General features: G+C 45.4%; 1 protein-coding gene across 3 annotated transcripts in view; it reads right to left on the bottom strand.

Moving 5' to 3' along the window:
- Positions 1-333: 333 nt before the first annotated feature.
- LOC117513073 (teashirt homolog 2) overlaps positions 334-25,218 on the bottom strand; it is a 199,002-nt gene continuing 174,117 nt past the window's right edge. For all 3 annotated transcript variants that reach the window (XM_034173399.1, XM_034173398.1, XM_034173401.1), the window contains one exon: positions 334-4,033. In XM_034173399.1, the coding sequence (XP_034029290.1) occupies positions 1,002-4,033 (3,032 nt within the window). In that variant the 3' untranslated portion in view covers positions 334-1,001. The remainder of the gene's footprint in view (positions 4,034-25,218) is intronic.

The raw sequence follows: 25,218 nt of genomic DNA, 5'->3' as shown, positions 1-25,218 counted from the left end.
GCATGAAAATCAAGTCCAGTTATCTCCCTCTGAAGATGTCGGACTGGAATGACACTTTTTCATATGGTGTGCTACCAATGTGCGACTTTTCACTTAAAGCCACAAGATCATTTCGTCGGAGTTGTGCTTACAATACTCGCGGACAGACGTGTGGACAGGGTGATCCCTATTTACTCCCCAAACCTTTGATGATCTCTGGAGATACAAGTAAAAATTAAAAGACATTTTTTGAGCTGAGTGGCTCTTCAAAATTTTTACAATCGCAACCAACTTGCAAAATCTGCAAACATTTAAAAAGACGTCTTGCAAGATAAAATGAATACAAGCTGGTACCAAATGTTAACTCTTTATTCGAATAAGTAAAGAAAAAAGGTGCAGGTATCACAGGTGTCATCTGACTTGTTGATAATCTATTTTTGCATGATTTTTTTGTTTTGTTTTTTTTGTAAAACATATGAACACATGAATGTCCTTGATTCTTCACTTACTTTTTGAGTCATGTACAGAATTCGTCTGAGTCCAAACTGGTGATTAAACGTTTATTAAAGTGCTTTTTTTTTCCTTTCTCTTCTATCATTGCAACACAAAACATCTTTACATAGCAATACACTGTACAGTTCTGCATGTTTGTTGTGGTCATGTTGATGCAGGCGTGCTGCATCGCTAAAGATGTAAAGTACAATTACTTCTTTTTTCCCTTTGAAATACCATTGAAACTTGACATATACAAATAAATAGTAGTCATAGCCAAGGCTATTGCATGCAAACATCAGCAATTATGTTTCTTCAAGCAGTAATACATTTCATTACTGGTGATGCATTTGCGCGGGGTGCAAAAGTGTCTCTTATACGATGCCTAACCAGTGTGTCTTTGCTGAAATGCTTTAAATGTCATAATGATGCACACTACACAACGCTAATTGAAAAATGGCTGAAATAACTGACCCGTGTAAGAAAATTTAAAACAAAGAGAAAAGAAAGAGTGACAACAACAGGAAAAACTAGTCCTTGTCCATTTCCACATATTGTGAATGGTTATCAGGGGATTTGCTGTGAGTTTTACTCAAATGGAGTTTGACTGCGTGATTGCTTGCAAATGTCCTACAGCAGAGCTTACATTTGAACTTTGAGTCAATGTCATCCTCCGTGACAAGCGCCTCTGTGGCTCTGACTGCAAGGGCCTTCGACAGTTCTGGCTCTTCTACCTTCGTCTGGTGCTCCACCGGCATCTTGCACATGTCCTTGATTTGAAACCCAAGATGGGATTCCAGGTGGGAAATGAATGTAGTTGGCGATCTGAACTGGGATGCACAGTCATTGCAGTAGAAGACCGGATGGCCAGTGTCCATGTTCTTTAGAAATTTGGTCCCTCCAGTTTTCCTCAGTTGGTATTTTACATTTGCTAACCAATGGCTTATGGTGGTCATGGACAATCCAGTAAACTTGGAGATGTGCATCCGTTCCTGAGGGCCAAGGTCTGAGAGCAAGTATTTTCCCTCAGAGGTCTGGAAGAGGCTGGAGGCAAACTGAGCTTGCAGGATGAGAAGATGGCGCGGATTCCAGTTTGACTGTCGACCTTTGCGTTTGTGTACGGAGTATAACTCTGCTGACACATCCTCGAAGCGTCTGACGTCTGACTCCAGTTTCATTGTTGGGATCCTCGATGGTATGGAGGGTTTGGGGGTTGTGGCTTTTGGAAGGACCTTGACCATGTCGGCGATGTCAGACAGAGCGTATTTCTGCGGCACTGGAGCAGACGGCTGGAGGACTGAAGAAGTCGACTTGCTGTGTTTAGATTTCGTCAGGTCTATTGGCTGGTCGTCACTAACAAAGAGGAAGGTATTATCCGGCCTATTTTGTATCGGATTACCCAGGACTAAAGCTGGTTTTTCGTTACGGTTCATGTCACCATAAATAGACGAGGTGTGAGACAGTTTATCTACTCTTGAATTATTGGGCTTGTTTGCTTTGCCCAGATGATTGTTGAGAACTGACTGCAGCGCACTAAGAGGGTTTATGCCGAGTATATCCGGAGTGTCACTGAGTATATCTGATGTTGTGCTGCGTCCGTTGGTGGCACAGGGACTGGGAGTCTTGCCTCTGTCTGAGAAATCTGGGCTCAACTTTCCTTTGATCATGTCGCACCCTTCATTCAAACAGTCTGCGTCCAGCTTTGAAGAGGAAGAGGAATCATCCTGACAATCGCTGTCATCATTCTCCAGATCAAACTTAATATTCTGAATTACTTTACCATCGCTAATGCCGACCATTTCTTTTTTGATGTCCACAGTTTGATGCTGAGCCTGGGGAGCCTCAACCCCCACGGCGCCGTGGAACATCTTCCCCTTTGGGGCAATCGGCCTCAGCTTGTGGTTAAAAGTCTGCTTTAGCTGAGTAGGCGGGGAAGCAGAGAGAGGAGTGTTTTTGATGATCCCAGAGAGCTGATAGGCGGCGTGGATGCTGGGGTAGGCGCTCCAACTTGGAGTCCCTGTTTGAGCTTTATTAATGGCAGAGGCCACTGTGTTGGCTAATGATTTAAGGATGTCTCCTCCACCGCCTGAGTCCTGTTCAAGATCCTCCTCACGGAGATAAGGGTACTTAAACGCTCTGTTACCTGCCATTTGTTCCTCACTGTCCTGCTTGTCATCTTTCACTTCAGTTTCTTCCATTTTGTCAGATGCACCTTCCCCTTGGCTGTCCTTCTCACTGCTCCCAGAGGAAGAATTTTTTGGAGACATCTTTTCTCCCTCGCATTCACTGGCAGCAGACTCAGCTAAACCCTGCATCTTCTCTATGGCCAGCGGGTCAAGAGCTAGCTGTTTACCCTTCTTAGAAGCTGAGTTTGTGACCTTAATGAAGTGTCCGGTGACCATCATGTGGGTGGTGAGCTGCTGAAGGGTGTCGTGGGAACTTCCACACTCCATGCATTTAAGAATCTGAGACTTGCACGTCTCAAACTGCCAAGTGTAACTCGCTCCATTCTGATAGCCGTAGCGGTTACTGTTAGCATTTGAAATGGCAGCGGCACGCTGTGCCTCCGTGAAGCCCGATACGCCGGTCGTAGAGTCGGGGGAACAAGGTCTTGCGGTCTCAAAGGCCCGTTTCTTTGCTGGTGGCAACAATTTGGGAGTGATTACGGGTATTGGTTCTTTTAAAGGCACTTTCTGATAATGTTTGGTTTTAATCATATGGACGCTCAAATCCTGAAGTGAATCGAATGAATGACCACAGAACATGCACTTTAAAACTTTTTGGGCGTCTTCTTTTCCTTCCATATCTTGCAAATTGCGTTTCCTTGATTTAGAAGACGAGCTGGAGGAATTGCTCTGCTTGCTGTGGTTGTTGTCTTGGTAATGGCCGCTCTTGTTCATGTGGACCGTGAGCTCCACCAGGGTGTCATAAGCGGCGCTGCAATCCTTACAGCGGAACCGGCTGGCACCTGTGAACACCGAACCGCAAGGTTTAGTGCTTTGCCTGTACAGGTGGACGGAGCTGAAGAGGTTGGGTTTGGACACGGGCTTTGGGGACAGTGTCTGCTGCAAGGTTTTGGACAGTGCGTCCTGGTGCCAGTCAAATTCACTCTTTGTGCTTCCGTTGGTGCTGTCACAGTTGGCTTTGCTGGTGTTTTTGCCCATTTTCAAGTCCACTCCGATCCCCGTCCAGTAGGACTCGGAGAGAAAGTTTGCATAGGCTGCCCTCATTTTCTCCAAACTGTTGCTCATGTCCTCTTTGTGCTTGGAGCTGCAGCTCTCTTCATCCCTCTGGCTCTCAAGTGGTGAGGAGGTTTTGAAGTCCGAGAGTCTGTCACTGCTGTCACTAAGGCGAGACTCCAGCTCTGCCTCCTGGTTGGAAAGCACGCTAGTGGGAGAGTTCTGGTTGCTGTAGGTGTTCGTGCTCTTATTGTCCAGCTCTCTGTCCTCAGACACTTTAGGGCTGGTCTTCTCCGAGCTCTCCTCTTCAGTTTGAGTGTCATTCTCTCCATCTTCCTCAGTGACAGAATCCTGTTCAACAGCATCTTCATCTGGCATGTACACTAGAAAAGAAGAGATTTCAAGATTAATTACAATGGTATACCTGATTTAACAGCAGGTAGAATAAGTGGACAACCCGTGAACACAATTTATGTCACACAATTCAGTTTAATTCAGTTTATTTTTACAGCCCCAAATCACAACATCTATTGTCCCAAGGCACTGTACACGAGTCAGGTTTAACTTTACGCAGCCCCTGACCAAGCACATTGGCAACAGTAATCAGGAAAATGCCCCTCAGGTGTTTTTTTTTTTATTATAGGAAGAAACCTCAAGCAGATCAGAGTCAGTGGAGCAACCATCTGCTTTGGTCATACTAACGAAAACAAAACAAAATAAAACAAAAGCAACAAAAACATGACAAGACAGAAATGTGGCAGCTAAGCAACCATAGAGTCCAGTGATTGCAGCGACCAGCGGCTCAAATCAATCCAGATGCATGATTACCCCCCCACCCAAAAAAAATCACAATTGCATTTGACCACTCAGATCACTCAGATCACTAATATCATGATAGTAACAATTTTTCAGCCATTTGCAATAATACTACACATTCTGTGCAATAATACTTGTACACTTGTGTCCTACATATTACAGAACATTGCTTCTGCTTGTATATAATGTAATCTATTCTACTGTATATATTCTTGTTCCTTACAGAAACTGACTTCCATATTTGGTAATTATTTTTCTTTTGCCTTATTTTTGGATACTTGCACTGTTGTTGTGTGACTGTCCGTACGCTGCTGTAACATGGTAAATTTCCCTGCCGTGGGACTATTACAGGATTATCTTCTCTCATCTTATTTTCATGAAAACCAGCAGCAAATTTTGTCCTGTTGCATTTTGGGATTGATAAAAGCATTTTTAGGAAACTTGCTTAAACATTTGGTCAGGAATGTACTTGACATATTTAGATGTGAATATGGATAAAGGGGAGAAACATGAAATTAAAACAATAGATACAAGAACACATACACTAACAACAGAAACAATTTCACAAAATTTGAAGGTTTGTTCAGCTCCTACTGTATAGTCAAATGACCAGACATTTTTTTTTTTTTTTTTTTTTTTACTGACAGTGAATGAGGACTTATGTTCTAATCTGTACTAGTTTGTTGATGACCCTTTAATCCAGATCATATCATCTGGATCAAAGGTCAAAACAGGAATTTTTTTTGTCATTTTCAAATCATGAAAAATGCTAAAAGATTTGGGGGTATCTGAATAATTTAAACCAAACCTGCTGGATTTCCTAAGTGGTGAATCAGACACGGTAATCGATTAATAACGTTGATCAAATGTTAAAACACATATTTTCAGGAAAATAAGTTCAATTTGAGAAACTAGAACCTCTGAGTAATTCTGTGAGTAATTTAAGTTTTGGGTGTTTGTGAGATCTGAGTTGTGGGTGAATTTGGTTGTATTTGGCCCTTATGCTGCATTTGCGTGTAGGTAGGAAAACCATCATATTGGCCATTATAACAGAATTACTGTCATCTGCAGCGACAGACGGTAGATGATGATGTGAGATGCCACACTCACAGCCAGCGGTGGTGGAATTTTCCTTCATCCCCTCATTTACAACAATAGAACATCTGGTTTACTGCCTGCTGCTTAAAACCCCAAATCAGAAAATGTTGGACTGTTACAGACCTGAAACTCAGGAATGGACGTGTACATTAACAAACAAGACCAATCTGAGGGTTCTGACATCCGCCAAGGGTTGACGAGGACTCAGAATAAAAGATACGTGATTCACATCATGACCTGGACTTTACCTGGATCCGGATTCCACAACACAATGCAACAATTGCATCCTGATCCAGAATAGTCCAACTGATCAAGATATGATCCAATCAGACGTTTGGACTGGTAAAAAAAAAAATGGTAAACTGTGAGTTTTCCATGGCTTAATATGTATCTGTGGTGCCAATTAGGTGAGAATCTGTAAAGTAGTTTTGACGTAAAAGCCTATAAAGTGCAATCCTGGGCCAGAATCCAGATCTGGATCTGGATCACCTCCAAAATTCAGTGGAGTTTTCCATGATCTAATATCTATCTGTGGTGCAACTTTTCTGAGAATCCATGAAGTAGGATTTTTTTTTCCGCAATCTTACAAAGCCTATATAAAGTGAAATCTTGATTCAGAGGTCGGATCCAGATCCACTGTCAGAGACCGAACGTCCACCCATAAAAACTGCCTTTTGCATCTGCGCATGCGTCATTTTGGACCATGGCAGCATGTCTGAGCAAAATCAAGGTTTTAATCCATGAACCGCGTCATCAGCGGGACACCGGCTCACCTTTAATGGAGTCTTCCATGGTCTAATATCTATCTGAGGTGAAAATTTTGTCAAAATCCGTGCAGCAGTTTTGACGCAATCCTGCTAACAGACAAATAAATAAATAAATGCAGATGATTATATTACGCCCTTGGTGGATGTAATGCGATGAAGTTGACCACACAAAACATAAAATATCTTGAGTAGCCAGCAATGAAACAGAAAAAGTAAATGTAGGCATCCCTGCAGGATTTTATTTGTATTTTCCATACTGCCCCAACATCTTCTGTTTTGAGGTTGTACACAACCAACATGTGAATCCAACATTACCACAGTAATGCTTCAGTTTCAAGCAACCTATGGAAAATGGTACCTTGCAACTACAGTAATTTGACACCAAAATTGAGATATGGCATAACGTAGACAAATGTAGACATGCACAAATAGACACAGGAGTGGAATTTCATCCTTCAATTTGTGGAGTTGTTGAAATTAGAAGGAAGAAGAAGGCCTTTGCTGCTATTGTACATACACGAGGGGTGACTGAGAAGTTCTGAGCCTGTCTGTTGTGTGGGCCGCCAGAAGAGGAGGTACTGCTGGCCCACCACCAAAGGGCGCCCTGCCTGAAGTGCAGGCTTCAGGCACGAGAGGGTGCTGCCGCCACGGACACAGCCGGGAGTGACAGCTGTCACTCATTAATTCCTGACAGCTGTCACACATTCTACATCATCGCACTCCATAAAACCCAGACGTCATCTCCACCTCATCGCCGAGATATCGTACTTCATTAGAGGTAATATCCTCAGCCTTTTTGTGGTATTTTGTAAATCAGTTTATTGTGAGTGTTTGCAGGAGTACCGGTCCTTTTTGTGGAGGTTGTGCAAGACGGCACTCTTTTTCCTCTGAGGGATCGCTGCAACGTATTGAGTGAGAGGTGGAGGTGGCATTCCCACCGTTGTTGTTACTGGGTGTACACACACCCACACTTGACTGTCTTTGTTCTCGCCAGCAGTACCAGATCCGACAGTCGGGGACGGTGATCACCTGGGAATTCGGGACTTGGCGGCTCCAGTATTCACCAGGTTCTGTGGCAGCGGAAATCGTGTGGTTCCGGCTCTTCTCAGGACAGACGTCTTCTATCCTCGAGCCTGCCCACACGTCACCTTTGTGGATTGACTGTAATCATATTCTGAGATTGTCTGTATGTTCGTTGTGCACATTTCACAACATTAAATTGTTACTTTTTGGCTCATCTATTGGCCGTTCATTTGCGCCCCCTGTTGTGGGTCCGTGTCACTACACTTTCACAACAGGATATCTCGGCCAGCGTCATGGACTCCGAGGGGCGTCACCGGCTGTTGAACGACCAATGGGAGAGCAGGGAGCGCAGGCGTCTGCAGGAGGCGTGATTGGTGAGCTGCAGCACATTCTCACCGCCTTCATGGCTCGGTTGGATCAAATGACCGAGCAAAACATCCTCCTGAACCGCAGGGTGGAGGCTCTCTCCGCACAGATGGCGGCGAGCGCTCAGGGCGCTGCTGCAGCTCCTCCTCCTGCCGACCCTGTGCAGGATATAAACGTTCCAGTGGTGGTTCAACAAACCCTCCCACCATCCCCTGAAGCATACATAAGCCCTCCTGAGCCGTACGGAGGTTGTGTGGAGACGTGCACGGACTTCCTCATGCAGTGTTCGCTCGTCTTCGCACAACGTCCCGTCATGTACGCATCAGATGCTAGTAAAATAGCTTATGTGATTGCTCTGCTTTGGGTTAAGGCACGCGCCTGGGCTACGGCGCTCTGGGAACAGAACTCACGGTTGTTATCAGCATACACTGGGTTTGTGGGGGAGTTCAGAACAGTGTTTGATCACCCTAACAGAGGAGAGACCGCTTCAACTGTGCTGCTGTCAATGAGACAGGGACGCGAGAGCGCAGCAGCTTATGCAGTCAACTTCCGCATCGCGGCTGCGAGGTCCGGCTGGAATAACGTTGCGCTCCGCGCCGCCTTCATAAACGGACTGTTGTTGGTCCTGAAGGAGCAGCTGGTAGCTAAGGAGGAACCGCGGGATTTAGATGGGCTTATCGATCTCGTTATACGGTTAGACAATCGGTTGGAGGAACGCCGTCGGGAGTGAGGCGAAGGACGTGACCGGATACGCGCCGCCCCTCTCCCTTCCGGGTTCGAAAAGGGGCCGCCCTCCCCACGCTCCACAGCCGCAGCGCTCTGTGGGGCAACAGCTCCCCCTGCTGATGTTGTTAGGGAAACGCACAGGGCCAAAATGAGGAGGCTGATCCGCGGGGAGTGTTTTCTCTGCAGCTCAAAGGAGCACACACAGAAAAACTGCCCCAAACGGCCAAAACAACAACCGCCCTCAGAGACTGGGCTAAGGGGGGGTCAAAACATTCACGTGAGACACACACAGATTGCCACACGACTCCCAGTTACAATCCTGAGCGGGGATTTAACCCTTCAAGCCCCAGCACTGGTGGACACGGGGTCAGAAGGGAATCTGCTAGACAGCAGATGGGCAAGGGAGGTAGGGCTCCCTCTGGTGGTGCTTCCTTCGCCAGTGCAGGTGCGGGCACTAGATGGCACCCTCCTCCCTTTAATCACACACAAGACACCACCAGTAACTCTGGTGGTGTCTGGAAACCATGGGGAGGATATTGAGTTTTTTGTAACTCCTTCTACCTCCCGCGTGATTTTGGGCTTCCCATGGATGTTGAAGCACAATCCCCGGATTGATTGGCCGTCTGGGGTGGTGGTTCAGTGGAGCGAAACCTGCCATCGGGTGTGTTTAGGATCCTCGGTTCCTCCCGGTTTACATGCTAAGGAGGAGGTCAAAGTCCCTCCCAATCTGACGGCAGTGCCGGTTGAGTACCACGATCTTGCTGACGTCTTCAGCAAGGATCTGGCACTCACCCTTCCCCCGCACCGTCCGTACGATTGTGCCATTGATTTGATTCCAGGCGTTGAGTTCCCATCCAGCAGGCTGTACAACCTCTCATGAGCTGAGCGCGAATCAATGGAGACCTACATCCGGGACTCATTAGCTGCCAGGCTGATCCGGAACTCCACCTCCCCGATGGGGGCAGGTTTCTTTTTTGTGGGCAAGAAAGATGGCGGACTCCGTCCATGCATTGATTACAGGGGGCTGAATGAGATTACGGTTCGCAATCGATACCCGTTGCCATTGTTGGATTCCGTGTTCACCCCCCTGCATGGAGCCAAAATCTTTACTAAGCTGGATCTTAGAAATGCGTATCACCTGGTTCGGATCCGGAAGGGAGACGAATGGAAGACGGCATTTAACATCCCGTTAGGTCACTTTGAGTACCTGGTCATGCCGTTCGGCCTCACCAACGCCCCCGCGATGTTCTAAGCCTTGGTTAACGACGTCTTGTGGGACTTCCTGCACCGATTCGTCTTCGTATATCTGGACGATATTCTCATCTTTTCTCCGGATCCTGAGACCCATGTCCACCATGTACATCAGGTCCTGCAGCGGTTATTAGAGAACCGACTGTTTGTGAAGGGCGAGAAGTGCGAGTTTCACCGCACGTCTTTGTCCTTCCTGGGGTTTATCATCTCCTCTAACTCCGTCGCCCCTGATCCGGCCAAGGTTGCGGCGGTGAGAGATTGGCCCCAACCAACAAGCCGTAGGAAGCTGCAACAGTTCCTCGGCTTCGCTAATTTCTATAGGAGGTTCATTAAGGGCTACAGTCAGGTAGTTAGCCCCCTGACAGCCCTGACCTCTCCAAAAGTTCCCTTCACCTGGTCGGATCGGTGCGAAGCCGCGTTCAAGGAGTTGAAACGACGGTTCTCTACTGCGCCAGTTTTGGTGCAGCCCGACCCTAGCCGCCAGTTCGTGGTTGAAGTGGACGCCTCTGACTCAGGGATAGGAGCCGTGCTATCCCAGAGCGGAGAGACCGATAAGGTTCTTCACCCGTGTGCCTACTTTTCTCGCAGGTTGACCCCAGCTGAACGGAACTATGACGTCGGCAATCGAGAACTCCTTGCAGTGAAAGAGGCTCTTGAGGAGTGGAGACACCTGTTGGAGGGAGCATCTGTGCCATTCACGGTTTTCACTGACCATCGGAACCTGGAGTATATCAGGACCGCCAAGCGGCTGAACCCCAGGCAAGCCCGCTGGTCACTGTTCTTCGGACGCTTTGACTTCTGGATCACCTATCGCCCCGGGACCAAGAACCAGAGATCGGATGCCTTGTCCCGGGTACACGAAGACGAAGTCAAAACGGTGCTGTCGGATCCACCGGTGCCCATCATTCCGGAGTCCACTATCGTGGCCACCCTCACCTGGGACGTGGAGAAGACCGTCCGGGAGGCCCTGGCACGGAGCCCGGACCCCGGAACCGGTCCGAAGAACCGTCTATACGTCCCACCAGAGGCCAGAGCTGCAGTCTTGGACTTCTGTCACGGTTCCAAGCTCTCCTGTCATCCAGGGGTGCGAAGGACCGTGGCAGTTGTCCGGCAGCGCTTCTGGTGGGCGTCTATGGAGGCCGACGTCCGGGAGTACATCCAGGCCTGCACCACCTGTGCCAGGGGCAAGGCTGACCACAAGAGGTCCCAAGGGCTTCTCCAGCCACTTCCTGTGCCTCATCGCCCCTGGTCCCATATCGGCCTGGATTTCGTCACGGGCCTCCCGCCGTCCCAGGGCAACACCACCATCTTCACGATAGTGGACCGATTCTCCAAGGCGGCCCACTTCGTGGCCCTCCCGAAGCTCCCCAACAGCCCAGGAGACAGCAGACCTCCTGGTCCACCACGTCGTCCGTCTGCATGGGATACCCACCAACATCGTCTCTGATCGTGGTCCCCAGTTCTCCTCACACGTCTAGAGGAGCTTCTGCCGGGAACTGGGGGCCACTGTGAGCCTCTCGTCCGGGTATCACCCGCAGACCAATGGACAGGCAGAACGGGCCAATCAGGAGTTGGAGCAAGCCCTGCGCTGCGTAACATCCGCACACCCGACGGCCTGGAGTGAACATCTGGCCTGGATCGAGTATGCGCATAACAGCCAGGTGTCCTCTGCCACCGGCCTCTCCCCGTTTGAGGTGTGTTTGGGGTATCAGCCCCCATTGTTTCCCGTGGTGGAGGGAGAGGTCGGTGTGCCCTTGGTCCAGGCCCACCTGCGGAAGTGCCGTCGGGTGTGGCGCTCTGCCCGTTCTGCCTTGTTGAAGGCCCGGACGAGGGCGAAGACCCATGCGGACCGCCGGCGATCACCGGCCCCTGCTTACCAGCCCGGGCAGGAGGTGTGGCTGTCCACAAAGGACATCCCCCTCCAAGTGGACTCCCCCAAGTTGAAGGACCGTTACATTGGACCTTTCAAGATCCTCAAAATCCTCAGTCCTGCCGCAGTGAAGCTCCAACTCACAGCTTCACTGCGGATCCACCCGGTTTTTCATGTGTCCAGACTCAAGCCTCACCACACCTCACCCCTCTGTGCTCCCGGTCCGGCGCCGCCTCCTGCCCGGATCATTGACGGGGAGCCGGCTTGGACAGTGCGCCGGCTCCTGGACGTCCGTCGAATGGGCCGGGTGTTCCAGTATTTGGTGGACTGGGAGGGGTATGGACCCGAAGAACGCTCCTGGGTGAAGAGGAGCTTCATCCTGGACCCGGCCCTCCTGGCCGATTTCTACCGCAGACACCCGGACAAGCCTGGTCGGGCGCCAGGAGGCGCCCGTTGAGGGGGGGTCCTGTTGTGTGGGCCGCCAGAAGAGGAGGTACTGCTGGCCCACCACCAAAGGGCGCCCTGCCTGAAGTGCGGGCTTCAGGCACGAGAGGGCGCTGCCGCCACGGACACAGCCGGGAGTGACAGCTGTCACTCATTAATTCCTGACAGCTGTCACACATTCTACATCATCGCACTCCATAAAACCCAGACGTCATCTCCACCTCATCGCCGAGATATCGTACTTCATTAGAGGTAATATCCTCAGCCTTTTTGTGGTATTTTGTAAATCAGTTTATTGTGAGTGTTTGCAGGAGTACCGGTCCTTTTTGTGGAGGTTGTGCAAGACGGCACTCTTTTTCCTCTGAGGGATCGCTGCAACGTATTGAGTGAGAGGTGGAGGTGGCATTCCCACCGTTGTTGTTACTGGGTGTACACACACCCACACTTGACTGTCTTTGTTCTCGCCAGCAGTACCAGATCCGACAGTCGGGGACGGTGATCACCTGGGAATTCGGGACTTGGCGGCTCCAGTATTCACCAGGTTCTGTGGCAGCGGAAATCGTGTGGTTCCGGCTCTTCTCAGGACAGACGTCTTCTATCCTCGAGCCTGCCCACACGTCACCTTTGTGGATTGACTGTAATGATATTCTGTGATTGTCTGTATGTTCGTTGTGCACATTTCACAACATTAAATTGTTACTTTTTGGCTCATCTATTGGCCGTTCATTTGCGCCCCCTGTTGTGGGTCTGTGTCACTACACTTTCACAACACTGTCCCTGGGAAAGTAAGTCGTGGTTCTCCATCTTCTGCATTCTGAGAAAGCAACATTTCTCAACATTGCACTCTGTGAGTCAAAACTTCACACATTCTTGAGAAATGTTGGTTTCTCAGAATGCAAAAGATGAAGAACTACGACTTACTTTTCCTGTGTCAGGCTCAAAACTTCTCAATCACCCCCATTCATCTATGGTTATCTTTTACACTTACGAAACCACAGAAGTGAACTGGGTGCAGGTGGAATCGAAGTGGTGTTGAGTGGTTAGCTGGTTAGTTTAACTGGGTCAGCGAACTGCCAAGTTGATATGTACGTATGCGTGAAAACAGCATTAAATCTGACAAGGAACAGAAATCAATAAAATGTGTTGCAGTTTCACATTGAGGATCTGAGCTAGGCTCCCCTAGGGATAGATGCGTTTAGAGCCCTGGTAGAGGTTTGCATCTCAACGAGGACACAACACTTCTGTAACAAATCATAAATCCCACTCGACACAAAATAATGGCATCAGGTTTGCGCCTCGGGAGCAGTGAGATTATAGCTGGACGTCATGTCTTTACTAACAAAGTACTGCTGGTGTGGCGACACCATGTGATTCACGGCAGCTCACTGACTTAGTGTTGTGTGCGCGCAGCTTTTCTGGCCTCAAGTCGAGATGTTTACAACAGTCATTTGGCTGGTGAGTGACAAAACAAAATTGATTCTTCTGGAGCTTGTTAAGTGTTATTGCAAATGACCACTTCCAAAGTGATTACGGATGCCTAAAAACTGAAACACAACATTCCAACATCCCTGAAGCCACATGTGAGCAAAGAATCGCACACAAACTCAGATATTCAAAAGTCCTTCAAATGTTCTGCTACAAATTAAGTTTCTCTGCAAAAAACAAGAAAAAAAAACCACAGCTGAGGACATTACTTTAAGAAGACCTTCATCACATTATCGATTAAAAAATGTGATCAATGAGACTAAATAAATAAATGTGAATGCTGCTGATGGTCACACAACAATCTATGGAAAGTCATCAGCCTAAAATCTCAACAATTACACAACATTTAGGAGATATTACTGGCAATCTGTCATGTCGTTCTAATTTCCCCAACAGATTCATAAACAGCAATTATTTCTTCCATTATTCACCTGTTTGCACCCCCTCACCCCCCACCCCAACTCATCGAGCAAAAACATTATTGCTTCAATTAACACATAATTAAACAACAGTATTTCTAATTGACATATTTCCCATCATCCAATTAGCGGTGGCTGTGACTCAGCAATCAGAGTTTTTCTCGCGGCTGAATAACAAGAACGCAGCTGCAGAAGAATTATTTTCAATCTAATTGCCTGGCAACCCCCTCGTAATCCAAAACCACAATGAGCGCGGAGTCGTCGCCGTGCAGCAGCAAACCCAGTCTGTCACGGGGCCCGAGACATTTTCCGCCTCAGTCGTGTTGGAAAATGTGCGTTTTGGGGGAAGAGACGCGGCAGATGTGCTCTGAGTTAAATATGAATGGGACATAACAGCCCTGTCCAGGCACTTACACTTTTCACGTGGTTAATAGTTCTTTGGTGAAGTAGAGGCCACTATGCGAGGGGACGGCTGAAGCCGCCGAGCACTCAGGAGCTCCACACCGGCAGCTCACAGAACATCTTCCTCCTCAAAATAAGACTTTTTTTATATCAATATTTCACAAGTGCCTCAAGAGAAACCCTGGAGGTGAACTGCTTGCCAGCTAATGGATGGAGATGAAGATGGGATTTGAACTTTCAAAACAAACACGGAGAATGAGGCCCGGTGAACAAGAGAGACAGCGGGCGCACGGCGCACACACACACACACGCCCAGGATCCCCCCTGATGTGCGGTGACCTTGATCTACCGCAAGAGAGATGTTTTGATTGGCCAAGTGAGATCAGTGATGGCCTCCGCAACACCCTTGATGCTCAGGGAGAGAGATGTCAAGAGCACAGAGGTATGTTTTATTTATAGTCTTATATATAGTATTCACAGTGAAGGAGAACACCATTGGCTGTGACAAGCTTTCAGTTGATGTTTTTGCTCTTCAAAGTCTTCGCTAAAGCTGAAAGATGGGTAAGCTTGGCCGCTAAAGTGGGCATTTTTCCATTCTGGTAATGCTTACGTGACATATGTCTATACTAGTTTAATCTGACATATGTGACCTCTTTCATCTTAACTTCTACAATCATTAAATAAATGTGCATTAGATATTTGGGAACCACTTAGGCGATGCCTACGTCAAAGGTCAACTTTACTGATTTTCATTTTGTTGGATACAAGACAAGATCAGAGATTTTTGCTAAAACTACAAGCTTTATTACTCCAGCCCACTAGAGAGCAGCACCTCCACATTCAGAATACAAAATACACATCAGTGCAGGTAGCAGTGGCAATACAGAATAGATGTAAAAACAAAAATAGTCCATCTACAACATTTGGAGCTAATGGATACAAATCATGCTGGTCATTGTTGGGTCTTCCTCAGTGGCGAGTGTGTGCACGCAGATATCACCCCCCCATCAGCACTAAAAGATGGAATTTCCAGATCTAAACACTTTGGAAGCCCTTAAAAAATCTCTTTCCTGAGTACGGCAGCTTAATGGTGGACAAAAGGCTAAAAGTTGCGATGCGGTCTCATTTGGAAATGTTTTAATGTAGACAGGGCCTTTCACGCCGTTATGAATGTGTACAGGCTGTGTCTTATCTTAGTATTTGCGGATGAAATTGACAAAGATTAACAGCTTTCCTTCCTGCTGTTCCATGTCTTTCTATCAGATGCCCCAAGTAGCAGATATCCAGAGGCACCAATTAACCTTCTGGCAGGGAGCACGCCAAGATCCCCACGTCTAACTCCGCTCCAAACACCATTTGTTCACTGCTTTGCCGGCTCTTGATCTACTGTGGTACTGGATCCATGCCAGTTCTTACTCTTTAATAAAAGATCAAATTCAAAGACACAACCACTCGCAACCTTACAAATAATACCAAAGTAAGACTGACACCATTAAACTCCAAATATGTCAGTCGCACTAAATTGCTACTACTGGATTAGTACAACCATGAACCATGAGAGCGAGTATAAAATAAACAGAATGAAGACACTCGAGGAGCACTTGATATCTGTAATAGTAAGAGTAACTGTCCTGTAAGAGTACGACAGTCATTTCAAGGTACAGTATATAGTAGGAGGATTAGTAACCAGACCAGTAAGATAGACATAAGCCTATTGGTTGCAGATATCCAGAAAACATGGTGGTGGAGAGGGCGTGTTGTAATATAGTGACATCATTGTGACGTAACTACCGTGATTAGCCCATTAATATCAGCTCTGGCTCATCTCTCCAGCCTGACTGGTTGTGGAAATATTCTAGAAAAAGTGTTTGTCAGACAACATTGTTGATGACCTTGACCTTTGTCCAATCTGCTCTAACAGCTTATCATCTTGAGATGTTTCCCTACCACGTCTGGTGAAGATCTGCTCACCTGTTTGAACCTGTTTTTAACAGACATACACATGAGCAATAACAACTGAATAAAAAGAAAACCAAATGAAATGGTTTCAACTGGAACAACCACCTGGAAATAACCAGCCAAGCTGGGTGTGTGACACTTTCTCCTGATGTTGATAACTCTTAGATGTTCTCCTTGAACTCTTATTATTCTACATGTCACTGTACAGCCCGTTAGATGGCTGCTGTTGTTGTTGTTGTTCCTCTTTCAGCTGCTCCCAGGTGCTCTGCGTTGCCACAGTGACTCTAGAACAGATCCACAGTGGGATTTGGCGCAGGTGTTGTCCTTCCTGACACAACGCGCTGTACACGGAGTTTACAGCTCAAATGGACCAGCTCAGAATGTAGACATCTTGGCAATGCGTTATTTTGCCCAACTCTCAGCCAACCCAGAAATGGCTAAAGACACTGGTGTGACTGAGGTGGATGACTATAAGCTCAAACATGTTCATCAAACTTTGGTTTGGCTTTTGTAGACTGGGCAGTGGTTTTCATAACGGCTGGCGAAGGTACACGCGTTAAACATTATGACCAGAATATTGCCTCAGTAGAGTACCACAGAGTACAGTGGAGCAAACATCACCAAGGTATCAATACTCGCTAATTAGTGCTAAAATACAAATGAAATATTAGTAAAATTTCACTTAACAGAAATAGCGGAGCACAGACTTCATAGATAGTTTTTAGTACAATTAACTGCACAGCAAGCCATATTATCCCCGATTATTAGGATAAAAAAAGTCAGAACCTGATCTCACACCAGTTCATGATGGCATTAAGAAAAGTACATGAATCTATGGGTTTGTGATACTGTCACAAAAATGGTGTTTTTTATGATGGGGACATGAAATGAGAGGTGAGAGGGGAGGGGGGTGTCTGGGGAGGTTATCCTTAGGGGAAGGGAGACACTTACATTACAGTTATGGATAGAGTTAGGAGAAGCAGGAGGATTAGAAATAGTACAATAAAAAAACCCCTTTTTCATGTGCCCCATCACGAAAAATGTGACCTCGTTTCGTGATGGGGCACATGAAAAAAAAAACGTGAGACTGGGCTGAAACGACAGGCATGATTGAGTCCACAGCAGATAGCAACCTCTGCTAGCGGGCCAATCGAACTTGCACACCAGCTGTCACTCATTCATAACTTTCACCCATTCACAACTTTAGGGATTTAAATAGCATGAACACGAGTTACGTAATGAAAGTCGGGAAATGTACAATGCGCTTCTGTGACAAGTGACTTGCTTTTATAGGCAGCCTCAAGTGGCCATTCAAGGAACTGTGAGATTTGGCACTTCCACGTTTGCATCATTTTTCAGCAATGGAAGTTGTTGCCACTTGAAATTGATTTAACAAACAAACACACAAACAAACCCCCAAACATTTAAATGCACTCCCTCGAGGACATGACCTCCCTTCACCAGTGATGTCAGCTAGAACATCTTAGCTTGACCACGTATTTTGTTGGATTAACTACCGCGCACGACCACAACACCACGGCGAGACATCGCAGATATTTTTACAGTTTTGTTGGATGAGACAAAGATCTTGAAAAGTAAATATAATACAAGTAATTTCTCACGTATCATTGATGTGGAGCCGTAAATATGAACAAGCACAAGATCAGCGCAAGTTTTTCTTTTTCCAGCGGGACTTTAAGATCAGCAAGTGGTTCCAAGGTGCTGTAAACTACCACTCACAAAAATGGCATATGGCTGTTTGGGAAGTGTGACGCTGGAGTCAAAGCAAGGCCGGGTGCAGCCTAACCAGCCTTTCAAAACAAGAGGCTGGCATTGCCTTCGGTGAGATTTAGCATGCCATAAACAGCTGTAAAGCCTCCAATCTGTGTCACTACAAATTTATACCTTCAGACAGAGATATGCAAAGGTCAAAAAACCTGAGGTGTCCATCATAAATCAGGCACTTGAAGTGTTTATACCCTTTATCCGTTGGCACAGACTCTTGGCGTATAGTGAGGCCTGGATTTACAGACAGAGCAGCTCGTTTCAGAGCCAAATGACTTTTTTTTTCTTGCATCAACACAAGTCAGCTAAGCGCACAACAACATATTCAAAACTCCCGTTTCCTGTTGGAGTATTCCAAATGTGTCAATCATTTGGGAAATGTGTGGCCCCGTCGTTACAGGGCGTTCTGGTTCCTGTGTTAACATACAAGCAGAAACTTTTGTAATAGTCAGAACGTCAACATTCATCCCTGGGAAGGTCAACATTTCCTTCATTAATGTGACAAGCTGCAGAGCGTTAGCAGCCTGAGGAGCTTTGCTAATGGACAGCTGCAACAAGCGGCGCAGGACTCTGTGAGGATCCGCTGTAACTCTATCTTCACAGAGGACGGGGTAATTCATAGGTGCCAGTGACAGGTCTGCACGTCTGCGCCACTTTCCTCAGCACTCTCCGGTCGTCTCAAGCTACAGTTTTTGCTGCTCGCAAATCAATATCTCTTTTTACTTCTCATTGATTGCCTAGCGGTGGGACCAACCTAAGCAGGACTGTTATGACATTTCTAGATTTCCCCCTGTCCTTGGAACAATCAATTACACGAGCATGGCAATCAAAACCTCTTTGCAAAATGAACCTGCTCCATGACATTTTCATCTCCCAGATTTATGCCATGTAAAGAAAAAAAAGGGAAAAAAAAAAAAGGGGCGGGGTGGGGGTGCTAGAAATGCACAATGAACAATCTGCATCTGTTTTCACATATGTGTAAGCTTCTGCACGGGGCTGCAACCAGTCACAAAACCCACGGTTCGGACTGGATCACAGTTGTTTTTGTAATTTGATTTTTAGTCAATGTTCAGGTCATTTTGGCCTCCTATCCCACTGCTCCACATCCACTAAAGAAAACTGGGTGCCATTACTGAAATGCACTTTGAATATTTTTATGTATTTAACTAGTTTTTTTTTAACATTACTGATTTATTAATACCAATCAATTTCAATTTCAAATTATTTCAATTTATTTTCCTTTATATAGCGCCAAATCACAACAGAGTTGCCTCAAGGCGCTTCACACAAGTAAGGTCTAACCTTACTAACCCCCAGAGCAACAGTGGTAAGGAAAAACTCCCTCTGAGGAAGAAACCTCAAGCAGACCAGACTCAAAGGGGTGACCCTCTGCTTGGGCCATGATACAGACATAAATTACAGAAATAATTCACAGAATATACAAGAATTGCTGTTGATGCACAGGACAGGAGGGTCTCCAACACAAACACAACTCCCATCTCTGGATGGAGCTGCACCTTAAACAGAGAGAAAAAACAGAATCAGGCATCAGAAAGACAAGAAATACAGTATAATTTGTCAGCATTAAACAACAAGAAAAACAGAAGAAATACTAAGGTGATCACCGGCCACTAGCCCTAAACTTCACTAAAAGACCCAGAATTTAGGTGAAGTTGAGGCCGCGGCACGCTTCAATTACTAATAAATGAATTAAAAGAGTAAAAAGCGTAAAACAAAAGTGTACCAGTATGCTAGCCATATGAAAGGGAAAATAAATGTGTCTTAAGTCTGGACTTGAAAGTCTCCACAGAATCTGACTGTTTTATTGACACAGGGAGATCATTCCACAGAACAGGGGCACGATAAGAGAAAGCTCTGTGACCCACAGACTTCTTATTCACCTTAGGGATACAAAGTAGTCCTGCACCCTGAGAACGTAAAGCCCAGGCCGGTACGTAAGGTTTAAGTAGGTCAGTTCAGTAGGGAGGTGCCAGTCTGTGAACAGTTTTATAGATTAGTAGCAGAACCTTAAAATCTGATCTCACTGGGACAGGAAGCCAGTGAAGAGACGCCAAAATGGGTGTAATGTGGTTGTACTTTCTGCTTCATGTCAAAAGACTGGCTGCCCCATTTTGAACCAACTGGAGAGCCCTAATGCTAGACTGTGGTAAACCAGAAAATAGAACATTGCAGTAGTCCAAACTACAAGAAATGAACGCATGGATCAGGGTCTCAGCATCAGCCATCGATGGGATGGGACGAATCTTCGCTATATTTCGCAGGTGGAAGAAAGCAGTCCTAGTAATATTTATTTAGTATGGAGGCCAAAGGACAACGAAGGATCAAAAATTACCCCAAGGTTCCTCACTTTGTCAGTGTGATGTATGACACACGAGCCTAGGCTGAGTGTTAACTGGTCAAATTGATGCCGATGTCTCACTGGACGAAGAACCAGCAGTTATCGGCATATATAACTGAGTATCATCTGCATAGCAGTGAAAGGTAATCCCAAAACGCCGCAATATGTGCCCAAGGAGTGCTATACGAGGGTAGGCTGAAAAGTTCTAAGGCTCACTATAATGCAGTTAATGCATTACTCCTTCATGGGGAGCCTTAGAACTTTTCAGTCTACCCTTGTATAAAGGGAGAAAAGCAGGGGGCCTAAGACAGACCCCTGAGGAACCCCAAATTTCATGTCACCAAGGTTAGAGGTAGTGTTACTGTACAAAACACAGTGAGAACGACTGGTCAAGTATGACGTCAGCCATGCAAGGGCACTCCCAGTAATCCCAAAATGATTTTTCAGCCTATCAAGTAGAATATGATTATCCACTGTATCAAATGCAGCACTGAGATCTAACAGCAACAGAACTGTAGTGGTGTCCGAGCAGAAGATCATTCACCACTTTAGTGAGAGCTGTCTCTGTGGAATGATATTTTCTAAACGCAGACTGCAGTGGCTCAAAGAGATTATTCTCAGTAAGATAGTCTACGAGCTGCCATGACACCACTTTTTCCAGAATTTTAGAGCAAAATGATAGATTTGATATCAGCCTATAGTTTTTTCAATACACTAGGGTCCAAGATTAGGTTTCTTAAGTAATGGTTTAATGACTGCAGATTTGAAACATTTAGGAACAGATCCAGAAGTTAAAGAAAGATTAATAATTTCCAGCACAATCGGCCCAAGAGTGGACCACAGGTCCTTAAACAGTTTTGTTGGTATAGGATCAAATAAACAGGTTGTGCTTTTTGTTGACGTTACGAGTTTCGCCAGCATGTCTAGTGAGATACTGTCAAATTCTGTAAATCTAGGTAATACCTCAGTAGTGGCACCCACCCCAATAGCAGGGTGTAGTGGCTGGGTTAAGGCATGCCAGGATATGTTGAACCTAATGTCATCTATTTTCTTCTCAAAGTCATCTAGGAAATCTTGTGCTGTAAAAGGAGAGCGAGCTACAGGTGGTTGTCCATGAATAAGTTGCCACCGTGTTGAACAAGAACTTTGAGTTATGCTTGTTTTTGTTGATCAAATGAGAGTAGTAAGTCCGCTTTGTAGCCAATAATGCATGATTATATTCTAAGATAGCATCATGCCACACAAGGTGAAACACTTCTAATTTTGAACAACGCCATTTCCGTTCTAGACCTCTTGCTTTATGCTTGAGGTCACGCAGATAATCACTGAACCAAGGTGACTGCGATTTGGGGGAGTTGCGGTTTCAACCAGGTGGTGCAATCATGTCGAGTGTCATTTTGAGCACTGAGTTTAAACTATCCACAAGTCTGCCTACTGACTAGGTATTTGTCAAAAGTGAGACTAAGACATCAGGCAGTCTAGCTTCTAGTTCAGTCTTAGTTGAGGAGTTGATGCATTGCTGCAGTGATAAATGAGGTTGTTGTTCCACTAAACACGGCAGCGAAACTGTAAACTTAATAAGTGAGTGATCAGAGACCACTGATATAAGAGGCATGATGTCAATATTCGTGACAGCAATACCACGTGCGAAAAGCAGATCCAGGGTATTTCCAGTAATGTGTGTCGAATCCCGAATGCATTGCCGAAATCCTAATGCATCCACAATTTCCATAAATGATTTGCAGAGGAGATCAGAAGGCTTATTTATATGAACGTTAAAGTCACCAATGATCAGAATGTTATCTGCACTAGTTGACAAGTTAGAGATGAACGCACCAAATTCATCTAAGAAGTCAGAATATGGGCCAGAAGGCCTATATACAGTGACAAAGTAATATGGCTAATCAACTTTTATTTGTATGTCTGTGAGATGTGTGTGTGAGTGTTGAAAGGACAGCTGTTTTAAATTGTGGTATTTATTTATTTTTTGATACATTGACAATAAAGAAGTTCTATTCTGTTCATTTTTTTGGATCAGCAAAAACAAACAAACATACATACATACATACATATTATGGATGGGATAATATGCTCTTCCCCCCCGATTCAATTCTCTCACGATTTTTTGGGTGCGGATTAAATTGCAATTTTTACAATATATATTTTACGATCCCTTCAAAGCAAAAAATTCAATATGCACCCACACTTTAGATTTAAAATGTGATGGTGGGGCTTTTTATCCGCGCACCATGTAGCGAGTTGTCTGCAATTCTCGGCTTTCAATTTAAGTTTTTTTTTCTCTGCGGACGGATGTGACGTCACGTTGCCAGGTAGAGAGTCAAAGAAAAGCATTTCGCCCTCTGCTGGAGAAAAGCAGTAACTGTTACAAACCCGGTTGTGAAACATAGTCTAAAATGAAGCATTCAAATTTAGAAAATTATCAATATTTTTGTTAAAAAATTGATTTAAAAATTGTAAAACAAAAAAATTGCGATACTTATGTGAATCAAGTTTTTCTCCCACCCCTAATATACATACACACACTGTAAAACTCACATATAGTGGATTCAGGTGGACCAGCAAATTCTGTCCATTATATGTATAAAATGGTCAAAATTCATGACCATGAAATGTATGTAATGGATTAGTTGCAGACAGGAGGCACCCAACAATCTACAGGAAATCCCCAGCACCAATTAGGTTCACGTATTTCCTTGATTAAAAGCCTGACCTTGAATTGGGACTTGCCTCATTAATGACCGGATCAAAGTTTGTCTGAAAAAATAAACGCCTGGCTTAATAAGCGCCGGACCATTACGTGCATTAAAAAGATTACATTTGGTTGAGTCCACTGCAGAGTGGCATCTTAAAATCCTGAAGTCTGATTTATGCTTCTATAACTCTGTGGTCATGTGATGACGCTGACGTGCGCGTGACCCTTTTAAAGTTCTCCGTCGTGTCTTTATGCAATTTACAGTGGGAACAGCGGCTTTTTCTCCCTCAATGAGGCCCTTGGGCAAGGTCCTTAATCCCAGAGTTGCTCCCGGTGTGTTGTGAGCGGCTTGTATGGCAGCAGCCTCACATCAGGATGAATGTGAGGCATTACTGTAAAGCACTTTTGAGTGTCTGATGCAGATGGAAAGTGCTATATAAATGCAGTCCATTATACAATCATCATCCTCCAAACCAACGTTACGGTATGTACAATTTCCTTCATGAATTCCGGGTCATTTGAGCGTCTTTTTCCAATTCTGTGATGTAAAGTTGGTCATATTTGTGGACTTTCCTGCCAAATGTATTTGATCCATGATTGAAATATAATCGGCGAGCACACTGCAAAACTTTGAAAATATGACTGGAGAAGAAGGAGAGAAACAAGAAAAGTGAGAAATCACAGGCCTTTGTGGTCTCAGTCATTCAGCAGGTGTGCGTCAGGCTCCGGGGAGGGTTCACAGCCATGCAGAGGGCTCTGATCTAAAGCAGTTTGGTTCGTCACACCCAGCACCATATACAGTGCTGGCAACAAGCAGCATTTTGTTAATAATCACCGGGCTTGAATTACGCCCTGCCTCATTTAGCTCCTGCGTCTGAGCACAGTTTGAAAAAATAAAAGGCCAGTCTTTTAATCACGGAAATCCAGTCCCACTTTCCTCGACTCGACGCGTGTCAGTGCTGAACTTCATTTTGTACCTCTGTTACTGGGCTCGTCAAGACTGCTCTGTCCAGTACATGTGAGGGGATTTTAATGGGAATACATGACGATCGGGTGGCACGTTTTGTCCGATGTGAGCGAAAATCTGTTATACAAAACCTGCTATTTATGACGTTTACATGGAAAACCTCTCAAAAGCATTGGGGCTTTTACTTTTGTCCGGTGAGTGTGAAAATCTGGTTTCGAGTTTTCTTGTGTATATAAACTAACTAAGTGAATAACTTTGCTTTCTATCCATTAAAGAACAATGAAAACAAGCAACGTTTACAAACTCTCCTAAAAGAAAACAAGGTGTCTGATGTTTTATCAATATTTTATCAATATAGACAGTGAAGTGCACAACTCGCTGCACCTCATCTGACTGCTGTAGCCTGGTCACACCGGGTCCTCCCGGGCAGGAACACCACTCAGCAAAACTCATAGCTTCAATTCCCAGCATTTGAGATAGTTTCCATGCTTGGATCCCGATGCGTGTGGAGTCTGTTGGTATCACGCCCAACTGCTTTAATTTCACTGCAACTTTGCATCAAGATTTACACGATTATGTATTACTTTAAAAACAAGTCAGCGTGACAGTAATTCTGTATTTCACACTATTATTTCAACTCTGCAATTAATCTGCACTTCATATGTCTGACAAAATATGGGACACAATCCATATGGATCACGGATCAACTATCAGCCTTCACGTCTGTGTGTAACCAATTAGTTGGATCAGTAAGTTTCAAAACATCTCACTGCTGTGCTCGTCTGTAAAGCTATAAAAAGTTGAGATACATCAGTCAAAAAGTAGTTATTGTCAGTGTAAAAAACACAAAACACACACACACACACAACTATTTTCCAAGAGAAAGTAGTGGAAAGTTCTTTTGTGTCTGCAGTGTTGCAAACAGGGTGGCGGTGCATTTAAATAAGTCGCGGTGATGAGATCGCTTCAGTGAGCTTTCATTAAAATGAGACATGTGCCACAAGGTTTAATATTTGACAGTGATATCCGACTACGTCGGTGAGCGGTGCACGTCAAGATCAAACGGATATAAAGTCAGACTTCCTGATGATCATCTTGATGGCACATTTGAAGTTAAT

Source organism: Thalassophryne amazonica, chromosome 6, assembly GCF_902500255.1.
Source record: "Thalassophryne amazonica chromosome 6, fThaAma1.1, whole genome shotgun sequence".
In the NCBI taxonomy this organism is placed as follows: domain Eukaryota; kingdom Metazoa; phylum Chordata; class Actinopteri; order Batrachoidiformes; family Batrachoididae; genus Thalassophryne; species Thalassophryne amazonica.
Note: the sequence above shows the minus strand (reverse complement) of the source record. Positions and strands in the feature narration are given on the sequence as shown.